The sequence below is a fragment of the Apis florea genome, unplaced genomic scaffold (genome assembly GCF_048593485.1).
Source record: "Apis florea isolate Af1SG1 unplaced genomic scaffold, ASM4859348v1 contig_2190_pilon, whole genome shotgun sequence".
Lineage (NCBI taxonomy): Eukaryota > Metazoa > Arthropoda > Insecta > Hymenoptera > Apidae > Apis > Apis florea.
Window position 1 is genome coordinate 1,417,041 of NW_028256541.1, and position 10,714 is coordinate 1,427,754.

The following is a 10,714-nucleotide window of genomic DNA, read 5'->3' on the forward strand; positions in this document are numbered from 1 at the left end:
ACTTAAATTATCGAAATGCACATTATCCATATGATTAAAATTGAGGAAATTAATTCCTAACGAAATAGAAGAACAATTAAAATTTATTCTACAATTTTCAAAGAAAAATATGTTAAAATATAATGAAACGAGAAATATTTCTTACACGATTCGAGCAATCACAAGTCGCGTTCGTTTTCATAAATTAATACAATCCACCATGAAATATGCTCTGTACGGTCAGGATTCGAAAAAGAGTGGAGAAAAAACAAAAAAAAAAAAAAAAAAAAAAAAGAACAAACTCATGCGAATCTCATATTTTCACCCGTAGTAAGTTCATCTCATTTGGCTGTCCCGTAAGATGGCATGTTCCCAGCAGGAGCTCTCTACGCACATTGTTACCGCCTATATCGGTCGCGGAGACCACGTTCGTGGGAGGCAATCAGGGGAACGTAGTGGCAGGGAATGGCGACAGGCCGGAGCTGAGCGAGGCCGAGTGCGATATCGACTCCTTGAAGAAGCTGAAACTCGGTTTGAGAAGCTCCCTCTGGTCGAGGCCGAGCACCCAAAACAATCCCTCCTCCGACTACTCCATCGCCGTTTAATTTGCCCTCCAACTACTTTCCTCGTTCTTCATGTGCCTCCTCCCCTTCCCTCGTATTGGACACGACATAGGCCAAGATATCTTCGTTCTTCCCTCTCTTCATCCCATGGAAAAACGGGAAATCCAATCCTAGCTGGCGTCTCGTCGGATGTTTCGACGTGGTTAAATTTAAAAATTTAAAAGGAAGGAAAGGAACGAAAGAAAGCGTCCCCCTTTTTCTCTCTGTCGATTATAGATGAAGAATTAAATTATATTCGATTGATCGGGTGATGAATCGGCGGATGAATCGGTTGTAGATAACGAAGAGAAGTGAAAGAAAAAGAATTTGAAATTCTAAATGTCACGAGATGATCACGTTAATTTATAATTCGAATGAATTATTATTGTTTATCGTCCAAGCGTCTTCGTCGAGCGTAACCCATTTTACCATTCTCTTCTTTATCTACGACGCAACGATATATATTGCATATATATATATATATATATCCGTGAGTGCGTGTGCATGCGTAACGAGTGAATGAGTAAAGAGAGTCGAATGAGTTAATCGGGTGTGTAAGAGTGCGTGCCAAACGACAATTTGCTCAGACTCGCTGCGACTCGTTTGCCGGCGGGCGACCCATTCGAGACCAAAGACTTAATCGTACGAGCGGAGCACGGGAAAGTCCTTGGAGCAGAATCGTGGAAAATGGCGTCGCATTGCAAGATTCGCGAGGATCTTAACGTTTCTAATCTTTCTTCGAACGAATGGGCGATCGAGCTTTGAACATTTCGAATTCATTTACATTATTTTTACGATTATACGATGTTATAAGTGGATAAATCGTGATACGTAATTATAATCGATAAGACGGCGAGGGTTGAGAAAACGTTTACCCGACGACGGTGAAATTAACGATTGCGTAACTAATTGCCGCGATTTAAGCAACGTGCCACTTCTCAGAGCATTTATTTTGGTCACGCTGGCCTACACCGTTCGATCCTCGATTCTATGTAGATCCTCGTCGTTATTCTTTGCGGCCATTCTTTCCTATGTTTCAAACACGATTCGATCATTACGAAACACTCTAAATCTGAAAAATCTATTCTTGGCCAATATTTTATATAAGTCGTGTAATGAATAGAATATCTTTTATCATTTCCTTTTATATTTCGAAACGTATTCGAAGAATATTCGACAAAGTTTTTTTATTTTAATTCAAAACAGGTAAATATATCTAAATTAAATATTAACAATGATTAGAATTCTTTAAATCTTTTTTAAATCGATCAACAAACACCCTCTTCGAACAACAACGAATCATAACAAACAGTTCGAAGCTCGTTCGCAACGTTCGTTGCCGAAAGAAGCGATTCCTTCGACAAATCCGTAAGACTGATTTCCTTCGTTCGACCGCTCTTCCACAGAGCTCGCCCGCTATAATTTCAACGATATATGCATACGAATCGACGGCAGGCGTCGTTTTCCGCTCTCGATTCGTGCTCGCCTCGTGTCCAGTTGCGTACGCGGTATTAGAATCGGGAATGCAAGTTATAATAACCGAGAGAAACCGAGGATGGCGAAAGAAAAAAGAAAAACTTACGCGCTGTTGCCGTGGTAGGTTTTTTTTTTTAAAAAAAGACGACAATGAGACGTGCTCGTTCCCCGAACGAGCGGTGGCGAGCACGTCCAAGGTTGGGCTCTGTTGCATTGTAAAGTTTATACGTACGTCTAAACACCGTTGATTACTTTAAGTCCGTTATTAAATCCTAAGACTTCTAAGTAAGGCATTATTTCCGGGCAAGTCGAGCACGCCTCTCTCCTGCTCTGTACATTTTTTCGCCGTGCCGACGAAAGTCTAGTCTAGAACGTCGATGGCGTCCATTTCGACGCCCTACCGTTCGGTCGATTACACCAAAAAAAAAAAAAAAAAAAAAGGAAAAAAAAGAAACATCCCTCTTCGAATGTCGCGCACTCGTCGAGAGACTCGAGTATCGTAATTCAAAATGTCCGGGCGGTCGTTGTTCTTTCTGATTCGAACGCGTGAAACGCGAATATAGGATAAATACGTTTTTAAACGAACCTGTTCTCGCACGGTTCCAGACTGAACTTTTATCATCCTTGTCACGATTTGAAGAATGATTTGAGAGATTCTTCGTTTTTATCGTCGAATAAGAAGAAAAAAAAAAAAAATGAGAAAAAAGAAGAAAGCATATCGATCTGCGCACGCAACAATTCGTAGCTAGTTACGTTTCCTTAGACTGATCTGAAAGTAAAAATAAAAACACCTGAGCGTGTTTCACACGCTTATCCTATCTTTGACGAATTTTAATACACATATACATACACCACTGCCATTCTAACTTGAAAACTGCCAAAATCGAAATTCCTAATTCCAGAAAATTTTAAAGATAATTCTTTTAATCGATCACCAAAGTTTTCGAGGTTTTTTAAGGTTTTGGAAAATGTTTTTTCGACGAATTTTATGATTGTAAAATTAAACGATCCACGATTTTGTTCGTGAACTTCATTGATGCTTAAGTTCCGTGCGCGACACTGCGAAGACGAGGGCATAGGTATACGTATATATAAATTTATATAAATATATATATGTACTTAAAGCGCGTGTAAGCGCATGCATTACGATTACGAGCATACATGAATGTATATATTGAGAAGCACGTCAATCAAACTCGTAGAGTTCGATTAATTTGTTAGATCCTTATCGGGAAGCGGGTATCGTTCATCGTTGCGATAATAAAGTTTTTGTACATGTTTTCTTATGTCACCGACCGACTGACTCAAGTCCGCTCAACGAGGACTCTCTACATTTTCCCATTTTTCTTTTGATATTCGATTCTTTTTGTTCTTCTAGGAATTTCTGGCTCCAAACAAAAAAAAAAATTCCTAACATTTGATGCACATTTTCGAAATTATTAATTAATAAATCCTTCGAGAAGTGGATTTTTATTTTCATTCTTTTTTTTTTTTTTTGTCAGTCGAATAAATATTGTACATTGTAAATCGTTAAATTACGTTAATAATTATAGATTCATAGAGGAATATAAAAAAAAAAAAACTGGCCTAGTTTTGAAACAAGGATGACACGTTTAGATGAAAGATGCAATAAATATTTGATAAATATTTATTAATCTCGAAAGGGGACGTTTGTACGATGTTGAACAAAAGAAAAAAAGCGCCGGAAATTCCATAGAAACACGCGACCCTGCGAATCATTTCCACCGCGTTAATCGTTTGAGATACAAACGAGCCTCACGATGCTATCGTATGGTTTAGTTTTAATAACAGTGTGATGATTACTTAGAACGTCTATTGAATGAATCGATGTTCTTGTGACTTATTATCGAACTTACAATACAAGAATTCAAGAAATAAATAATAAAGCGATAAAAGTTCATCGAATCGATCGCTGTAACAGATGTAAGATTTTACGTCCTTCTTGAAAAATCCAAACTAGTCGTATACAATTGTAAGTATACATAAGTACTAAAAAAAAAAAAAAAAAAAAAAAAAAAATAAGATATAAAGATAAAATATAGAAGAGAAAGGATTTTTAGATAAGCATAAGTTGTACAATGTTATTGAATTATACGAAAATTTCATCGATGATGGACTTTCTATCGCTAATTATTAATTGATTTTTCGTGTGATTGATTTTTATCTTTTTTCTATCGTATCAATTAATTTAAACTACCCATGATCGAAACTTTTTCGTACGAAAGCGTATCCTTATTTTTCGATTTGTGAAAATTACGTCACCGATTTGATGAACCGCGTTTAGCGAATGACACAAAAGCGTGAGAAGCGAGCAAATCAAACGAACAATTATCACTGTAACTACTATTAGCGTCGTTGTAAAAAAAAAAAAAAAGTAATAATAATAATAAAGAACTGAAGAAAGAAAATGGTAAATAAAAAAAGAGGAAAAGTGACGCGAATGTGAAGAGTGTGTCTGCGTATCGAGATTCTATTCTTGAGTGGCATAGCCACGTGCGGAAGGAAGAAGGCCGTGATAAAATCGCGATTGTTTCCTCTCTGTTTTGGAACGATCGCTGTGAAACGACGTGGCCATCGTGCCATTGGTTGAAATTGTATTCAAGTCGGTGGTGTGGCGTTTCGAAGCATTGTGTCGATCGTAGTATCGATAAAATAAATTGATATCCTGTAAAGTACCGTACCGAAAATTATTCTTGTCGTTTCTTTGTTACTTTACCCTTTGATGATTTTAACACAATTGATCTGAAGATAAGTTACTTTTCAAATAAATATATATTATTATATCTATCTTTTATAGATAAATAGATATCGATATATTTACTCGTTACAAGCGAATAGATGTTGTGTGTTTAAATATATTAATTGGTGATTAGACGATTATTTTGTCTAAATTAAGAAAAAATGAAATATCTGGGTATAATTTTTAATAGAAACACTGACGTAGAAAAAGAAAGCAGAAAGGTTTGATATTGATTAAAAGTTCGATTAATATCCGGTGAGTTCAGCGAACGTGGAGTCCATATCGTCGCAGATATATTTGTATTTCTCTTTCTCTCTAAATAGAAAGTCTGAAAGATGCGAAAGCACGATTGTAAATACGCAGAAAAGAAAAGGTTTGATCGGGAAATATGAAAAAAAAAAAAAAACGAAAATATACCTTCTCTCGCATCCAATTCTTTCGAGAACATTTTCACCATTTTTTCCGCAATGATGGCTCTTTTTTCAGCAGTTTTCAGTTTCACTTTCAAGTCCTTCAACTGTGTTTTAAATTCCTCTACCCTTTGATTAGCCTACGAAAATATCATGTTAACAAAACTATATATCGACGAACGATAAATAAGATTTCATTTTACCTTTTCCTCGGATACTTCCAAAGATTTCAATATGTTACCAACAATGAATAACTCGTCCTCTCGTTCCATTATTTTTCTGTGAATCGAAATTAATAGCGTAACTGAAGAGAGTGAAACTTGTCAAAAATAATTTTCGATTTCATTCCCACATACGCCTCGCTCGATTTTACTCTCTCTTCGGCCGCTTCCAATTCATCCTCCACAAAAGCCAATTTCCTCGAGATCTCGTCCGACTTTGTATCAGCGTCTTCAGCAATTAGCCTCGCCTCTTTCAGCTGGGTCATCAGTTGATCCATTCTCTCCTCGTCCTGTTTGCTTCTATTCTCCAAAACTTTGCAGATACTAAAAGGAAATAATTTACCACGAGCAAAATCTCAAACGTATATCACACTCTTCCCTTTTTTCTCTTTTCGCATAGAACAAACCGTTTCGCATCCTCTGCGGTTTCCATCGCTTGCGCCAGTTTAGCTTGCGCCGTTAAACGACGTTCTTCTGATTTCTCCAAATTCTGCAAGCATTGCTGCATCTTTCTGTTCAAAACTGCCAACTCGGATTGCGTCTATCAATGGGACAAGGATCATTAAAATAAAATTATGTTTTTAAATAAATCAAAACTAGTTATTCTCTTACATGATCCCCTTACGTGTTACAAGCGTATCTTTATTGTCATTTTGATTTTTTAAATTATATATTGCAATCAGATAATGTTTCGTTAGTTAATTTAAAGCAATGTTGCTAATCATTCAGCAGCATTTTTAAATATTATCCTTATCTTATATGACGAAGAAGGATACAAGAGAGTTATTTGAATATTAAAAAAAAAGCGAGTCACGATTGAAAAAAGGTTGGAAAATTATTCATCATAAAAATGTTATGAATATTGAATTATATATTTGTACAAATCACCAACCACAATATAGACCCTTTCTTTTTGCTCGAGGTCTCTATTCGACTTTTCCAATTGGGCTTTGCTCAATTCCAAGTCGCGTTCCATCTGCACCAATTTCTTTCCAAGTTCCCGAACCTCATCCCTCAGCTTTTCTTCTCGTCGATTCGCCTCCTTTGCTTGCTGATCGCATAGATCGGCCTTGTCCATCGCCAGATCCTTCTCGATCTTCAGCATTTGCAAGCGTTTCTTTATCGCGTTCATGACTTTGATGATCAATTTTTCGACGCGAAGCTACGTAAAAAAATTCGTACAAAATTTAATTTAATGAAAATGAAACAATATGTTATAATGAACTTTTTTAATTGTGTGATTAAGAGGTGACTTTTTTACATAAAACGTATAGAATATATGTATAACGAGTTTCCAAAAAATGTAGATCTTGGAAGATATTTCGCGAATCTTGTTTTTCAAAAATGATAAATATTTCAAAAAGGGAAGAATCGAAATTGTGATCATTTATCAAATGACGTTAGAATAATATTTAATATAAATGGAAATACGCATGAATCAATATTTTATAAAAGGAAAATTGAATATTGAACGTCAGCGATTTTTATCGCGTCAAAAACTCAAATATCAGAAACACTTTTTCGTTTTTTACACCAATTCATCATCATTGTAATGTAATTATTCGTTTCAAAGCACTTTCACACTTTTACTATTAAAGCAGAGAACAAATTCGAACAGAACGTTTTATCATATAAATATATTTTATTTCATTGCGTATTCGTGCAAAAAAAAAAATACGATCTTACGTATTAATTATTTTAAAAACAAAATTCGTGGAGATAAAATAATTCTTAGGTTTTTCAAAGCAAAGCTCGCGGGTTACTGCACTCAGTGACCGACGACGACAATGCTTTATAGACTCAAAGAAATGCAAAAGAACCTAATAGGCCATTTCTTTAGTTAGACGCAAACGAATTCCTCGACTTCTCTAGACGTTTATGTTCTTCCGATAGTTCGATTGACAGAAAGTTGTAGATTAAGAGAAATAAAGACAAAAAACGATATTAAAAAAAAAATTACCTCTTATCGCGTATGATTATAGATCATAGATAATAAATAAAGCTTACTCATTAAAAATAATAATAATAATAATAATGAAACTAATAAAATTAGTTTCTGTGAATTCATTTAAGGAAATTACAAAAAAAAAAAATAAAAATAAAAATAATTGTCAAATAATATAGATATTTATAATATAAATAGACTATAATTATTTTTATCATATATAAATTTGCTTATTTATTATATTTTTTGTTACATATATATATATATAGAAAATGTATAAAAGTTAATATAATTCAAAAAATGATTAATGTAATTATTCATCAAAAGTCAAGAACAAAAATTTTTTTAAAACCTTTATTATTTATTTTTAAATTATTTTCAATACGATAGGTGTTATTTTGATTAAGCACGCTATAAACAACTTTTTTTTTTTTTAAATACCGTTTATTGAAAATACAGATTTGGCATACAATGATAAAAAGGGGATACGGTATTTGTGCTTGCTTTCATGTACAGCAATTCCTCCTCAATGTCTCTGAAAGAAAAATAGGTGATGCCGTTAATTCTATCGAAAAGAGACTATTTGTTTCTGAAGCAACTAAGCTCAATCATCTCTGGCTCTGAAGCTTTAGCAAAGTGTTAAGCTTGAAGCAAAGCGATTAACAAAAAAACTAGCTGTCTAATCACTTTCTAGTCGCCATATTATTAATTGCATAATAATAATTGTATTATGTTATAATTATTTGAAGCCCCATTCAAACGTTTTCTTTTTCACGGTACACTATACAACGAATACTTCAACGAATTAAATCAGCGTAGCTGAACACAGCCGACTGATGTCCATTATTAAATGTAGCGAATAAGCTTAGAATAGCAAAATAAAAGAAACTCCATCTGTTTCTGTAGTTTTAATATCCTGTCATTTCTGCGAACGTGGCATCCATGTCGTCACAGACCGCTTTGTATTTTTCTTTTTCTTCTCTGAGTTCATCTAAAACATTGAATTGTCATTGAAAAAAATCTTATTTAAAAAAAAAAAAGAAAGAAAAATCAGAATTGAATTCTTATTTCAATATATTCGTACCTTCCTTCATGTCGACTTCCTTCAACAACTTTTTCACCGTTCTTTCAGCATGAATGGCACGTTTCTCAGCCTCCCTCAATTTTTTTTTTAACTGTTTTAATTGTATTTTGAAGTCTTCCACTCGTGCATTAGCCTATAACAAATAAATTCAAAGGTAAAGGAATAAAAATTGATATAGGATTAATTGAATTTTACTATTTATTACTTCAAATTTATCATTTTATAAATGATAATTATAATAATTACCTTTTCCTCGGATACTTCTAAAGATTTTACGATATTTTGCACGATAAAAAGCTCATCTTCCCGTTCTATGATTTTTCTGTAAACACATTTAAGAGTGTAAAAGAAAGATTTATAGAAGTTTTATAAGTTAAAAATATGTCATATAATTATACAAACGCCTCGCTGGTTTTCACTCTCTCCTCGGCTCCTTCCAATTCCTCTTCAACGAGTGCCAGTTTCTTCGATATTTCCTCAGATTTCGCGTCCGCATCTTCAGCAATTAATCTTGCATCTTTCAATTCTTGCATCAATTTCTCCATGCGCTCTTCGTCCAGCCGACTTCTGTCTTCCAATACTTTGCACATTCTGAGGAAAAACGTATCGATAAAGTGAAAACATATATCATCTCTACAATTTTTACGAATAAAATTTAAAATTTTAAAACATACTGAAATATATTTTGACCTGACGAAGTTAAAAAGAAAAAGAAAGATTCCAATATTTTATCTATCATATGAAATTCTTAATAAAAACCTTCGCGCATCGTCCGCAAGTTCTGATGCACGTCCAAGTTTCGTTTGAGCAGTGAGACGTAATTCCTCCTTCTTCGTTAACGTTGCTTCAATCTCTTGCACCCTCTTGGTCAACGTGGTTCGATCTTGCTCTGCCTGTTAACGTCATTCATCAAATATAAACAATATCTCAAAACTTTCGTAAATCTATTTGAAACACGTATTTACGCACCTTGGACCAAGATTTCTCGCATTGTTCCAAATCAGCGGTGGATTGCTCTAAATTCGCTTTGGCCACTTCGTAATCTCGTTCGAGCTGAGTGAGCTTTTTAGCCAGATCCCTTACGTCGTCGTTCAGCTTGTCCGCTCGAAAGTTCTCCGATCTCGCCTTCGCTTCATTTGCCTCTACTTTTTCATTAGCGGCATCCATCTCTTGCTTCAACGCCGCAATCTTCTTTTTAATCGCCTCCATGATGACGATTTATGCTTTTCTACCCCTTTTTTTTATCGTATATCCTTCGTCGACGATTTGTACCTAATCAATTCATTAGACTTATTAACAACGATTTAATAATTATTAGATCTGATCTGATGCAACGAATTTAATATATATTATTCTTTGATTCATAACATATAAGCGGTGTTACTTCTTGTATGTATGTTGGTCTGATTATAACCGCACTATATCTACTACAACTGAATCAATACACAAGATATACGTCTAAAATAATGATTAATAAATAGAAATCTTCAATTCTTTTGAGTAAAAGATAATGGAGGAACAACTTTGAGTTTGTTTTAATTTAACAGAATATCAAACGGATTTTTTACTTTAATCATTATTGTTCGACGATATACGAATGTTAAAAATGAGCGACCGAACGTTCGTTCGACTCGCAAATCATTGCTACTTACCGATATGTTACATTTAATAACAAACAACGTGGAAGAAAAGACAAGTTAGAGTTAAAAGGGGGACAACACTCACTGTTGTAATCGTGGCGATGATCCGCGATGAGAATGTACAACCGGATGCCTTCGAAAGCTAAGCTAAAATAAAACGAAACCGGCGTCGCAGGCCTCCTCGAACTTCTCGATCCAATCCAATTCTATAATTGCTTGTTGCCTTGTTGGCTATCGTCCCGATTTTATCCCGGCTCTTCACTGGCTGATTGCTACTCGCTACCAGTGGCTACCAACGAAACGCGATCTCCACCTCTCTTATGCTATTCTCGGCTCGAAAGAATTCCGTTCCTATTTCCTATCGGCTACGTAACCTAGTCTACATAAATACCATAGTAAGATAAACATTCTCCGATTTTCCGATATCTTGGAAAATTTCTAATTTCGCGCCGCGTTCTCCACTTTACCTTTCTGGTATTTAAATTTTCCCGCTTCTACCAGCTTCTCGATCTCTGTATCGAATCGATATCGATAGCGCACAACGACTACCAATGTACGTTAGAAACGCGGGAATTCTATCACGATAATTAAAAATG

At 34.8% G+C, this 10,714-nt stretch overlaps 3 protein-coding genes across 3 annotated transcripts in view; 1 reads left to right on the forward strand and 2 right to left on the reverse strand.

Annotated features, from left to right (window-relative positions):
• Dscam2 (Down syndrome cell adhesion molecule 2) overlaps positions 1 to 8,336 on the forward strand; it is a 183,340-nt gene extending 175,004 nt beyond the window's left edge. Inside the window, exon 30 of the mRNA XM_012495693.2 lies at positions 341 to 8,336. Within this exon, the coding sequence (XP_012351147.1) occupies positions 341 to 584 (244 nt within the window). The 3' untranslated portion in view covers positions 585 to 8,336. The remainder of the gene's footprint in view (positions 1 to 340) is intronic.
• Positions 4,832 to 7,217, reverse strand: LOC100864975 (uncharacterized). Its single transcript, XM_003689673.4, has 7 exons — positions 7,136 to 7,217; positions 6,342 to 6,611; positions 5,857 to 5,990; positions 5,585 to 5,773; positions 5,432 to 5,507; positions 5,236 to 5,368; positions 4,832 to 5,146 (listed from the first exon to the last, which is right to left on the reverse strand). The coding sequence occupies exons 2-7, from the start codon at positions 6,579 to 6,581 to the stop codon at positions 5,064 to 5,066; spliced, it is 855 nt and encodes a 284-aa protein (XP_003689721.1). The 5' UTR covers positions 6,582 to 6,611; positions 7,136 to 7,217; the 3' UTR covers positions 4,832 to 5,063.
• LOC100864860 (tropomyosin) lies at positions 7,817 to 9,746 on the reverse strand. The gene is made up of 6 exons (XM_031914922.2): positions 9,448 to 9,746; positions 9,238 to 9,371; positions 8,881 to 9,069; positions 8,725 to 8,800; positions 8,479 to 8,611; positions 7,817 to 8,385 (listed from the first exon to the last, which is right to left on the reverse strand). The coding sequence occupies exons 1-6, from the start codon at positions 9,685 to 9,687 to the stop codon at positions 8,303 to 8,305; spliced, it is 855 nt and encodes a 284-aa protein (XP_031770782.2). The 5' UTR covers positions 9,688 to 9,746; the 3' UTR covers positions 7,817 to 8,302.
• Positions 9,747 to 10,714: the final 968 nt, after the last annotated feature.

Coding starts and splice junctions, on each gene's coding strand:
- LOC100864975 (XM_003689673.4), bottom strand. CDS start 6,581: ATGAACGCGATAAAGAAACGCTTGCAAATGCTGAAGATCGAGAAGGAT. Junction 5,991..6,341: donor AAGAAAGGGTCTATATTGTG/GTTGGTGATTTG, acceptor TCCCATTGATAG/ACGCAATCCGAGTTGGCAGT. Junction 5,508..5,584: donor AGAGTAAAATCGAGCGAGGC/GTATGTGGGAAT, acceptor TTCGATTCACAG/AAAAATAATGGAACGAGAGG.
- LOC100864860 (XM_031914922.2), bottom strand. CDS start 9,687: ATGGAGGCGATTAAAAAGAAGATTGCGGCGTTGAAGCAAGAGATGGAT. Junction 8,612..8,724: donor TAGAAGTATCCGAGGAAAAG/GTAATTATTATA, acceptor TATTTGTTATAG/GCTAATGCACGAGTGGAAGA. Junction 8,386..8,478: donor GGAAGTCGACATGAAGGAAG/GTACGAATATAT, acceptor TCAATGTTTTAG/ATGAACTCAGAGAAGAAAAA.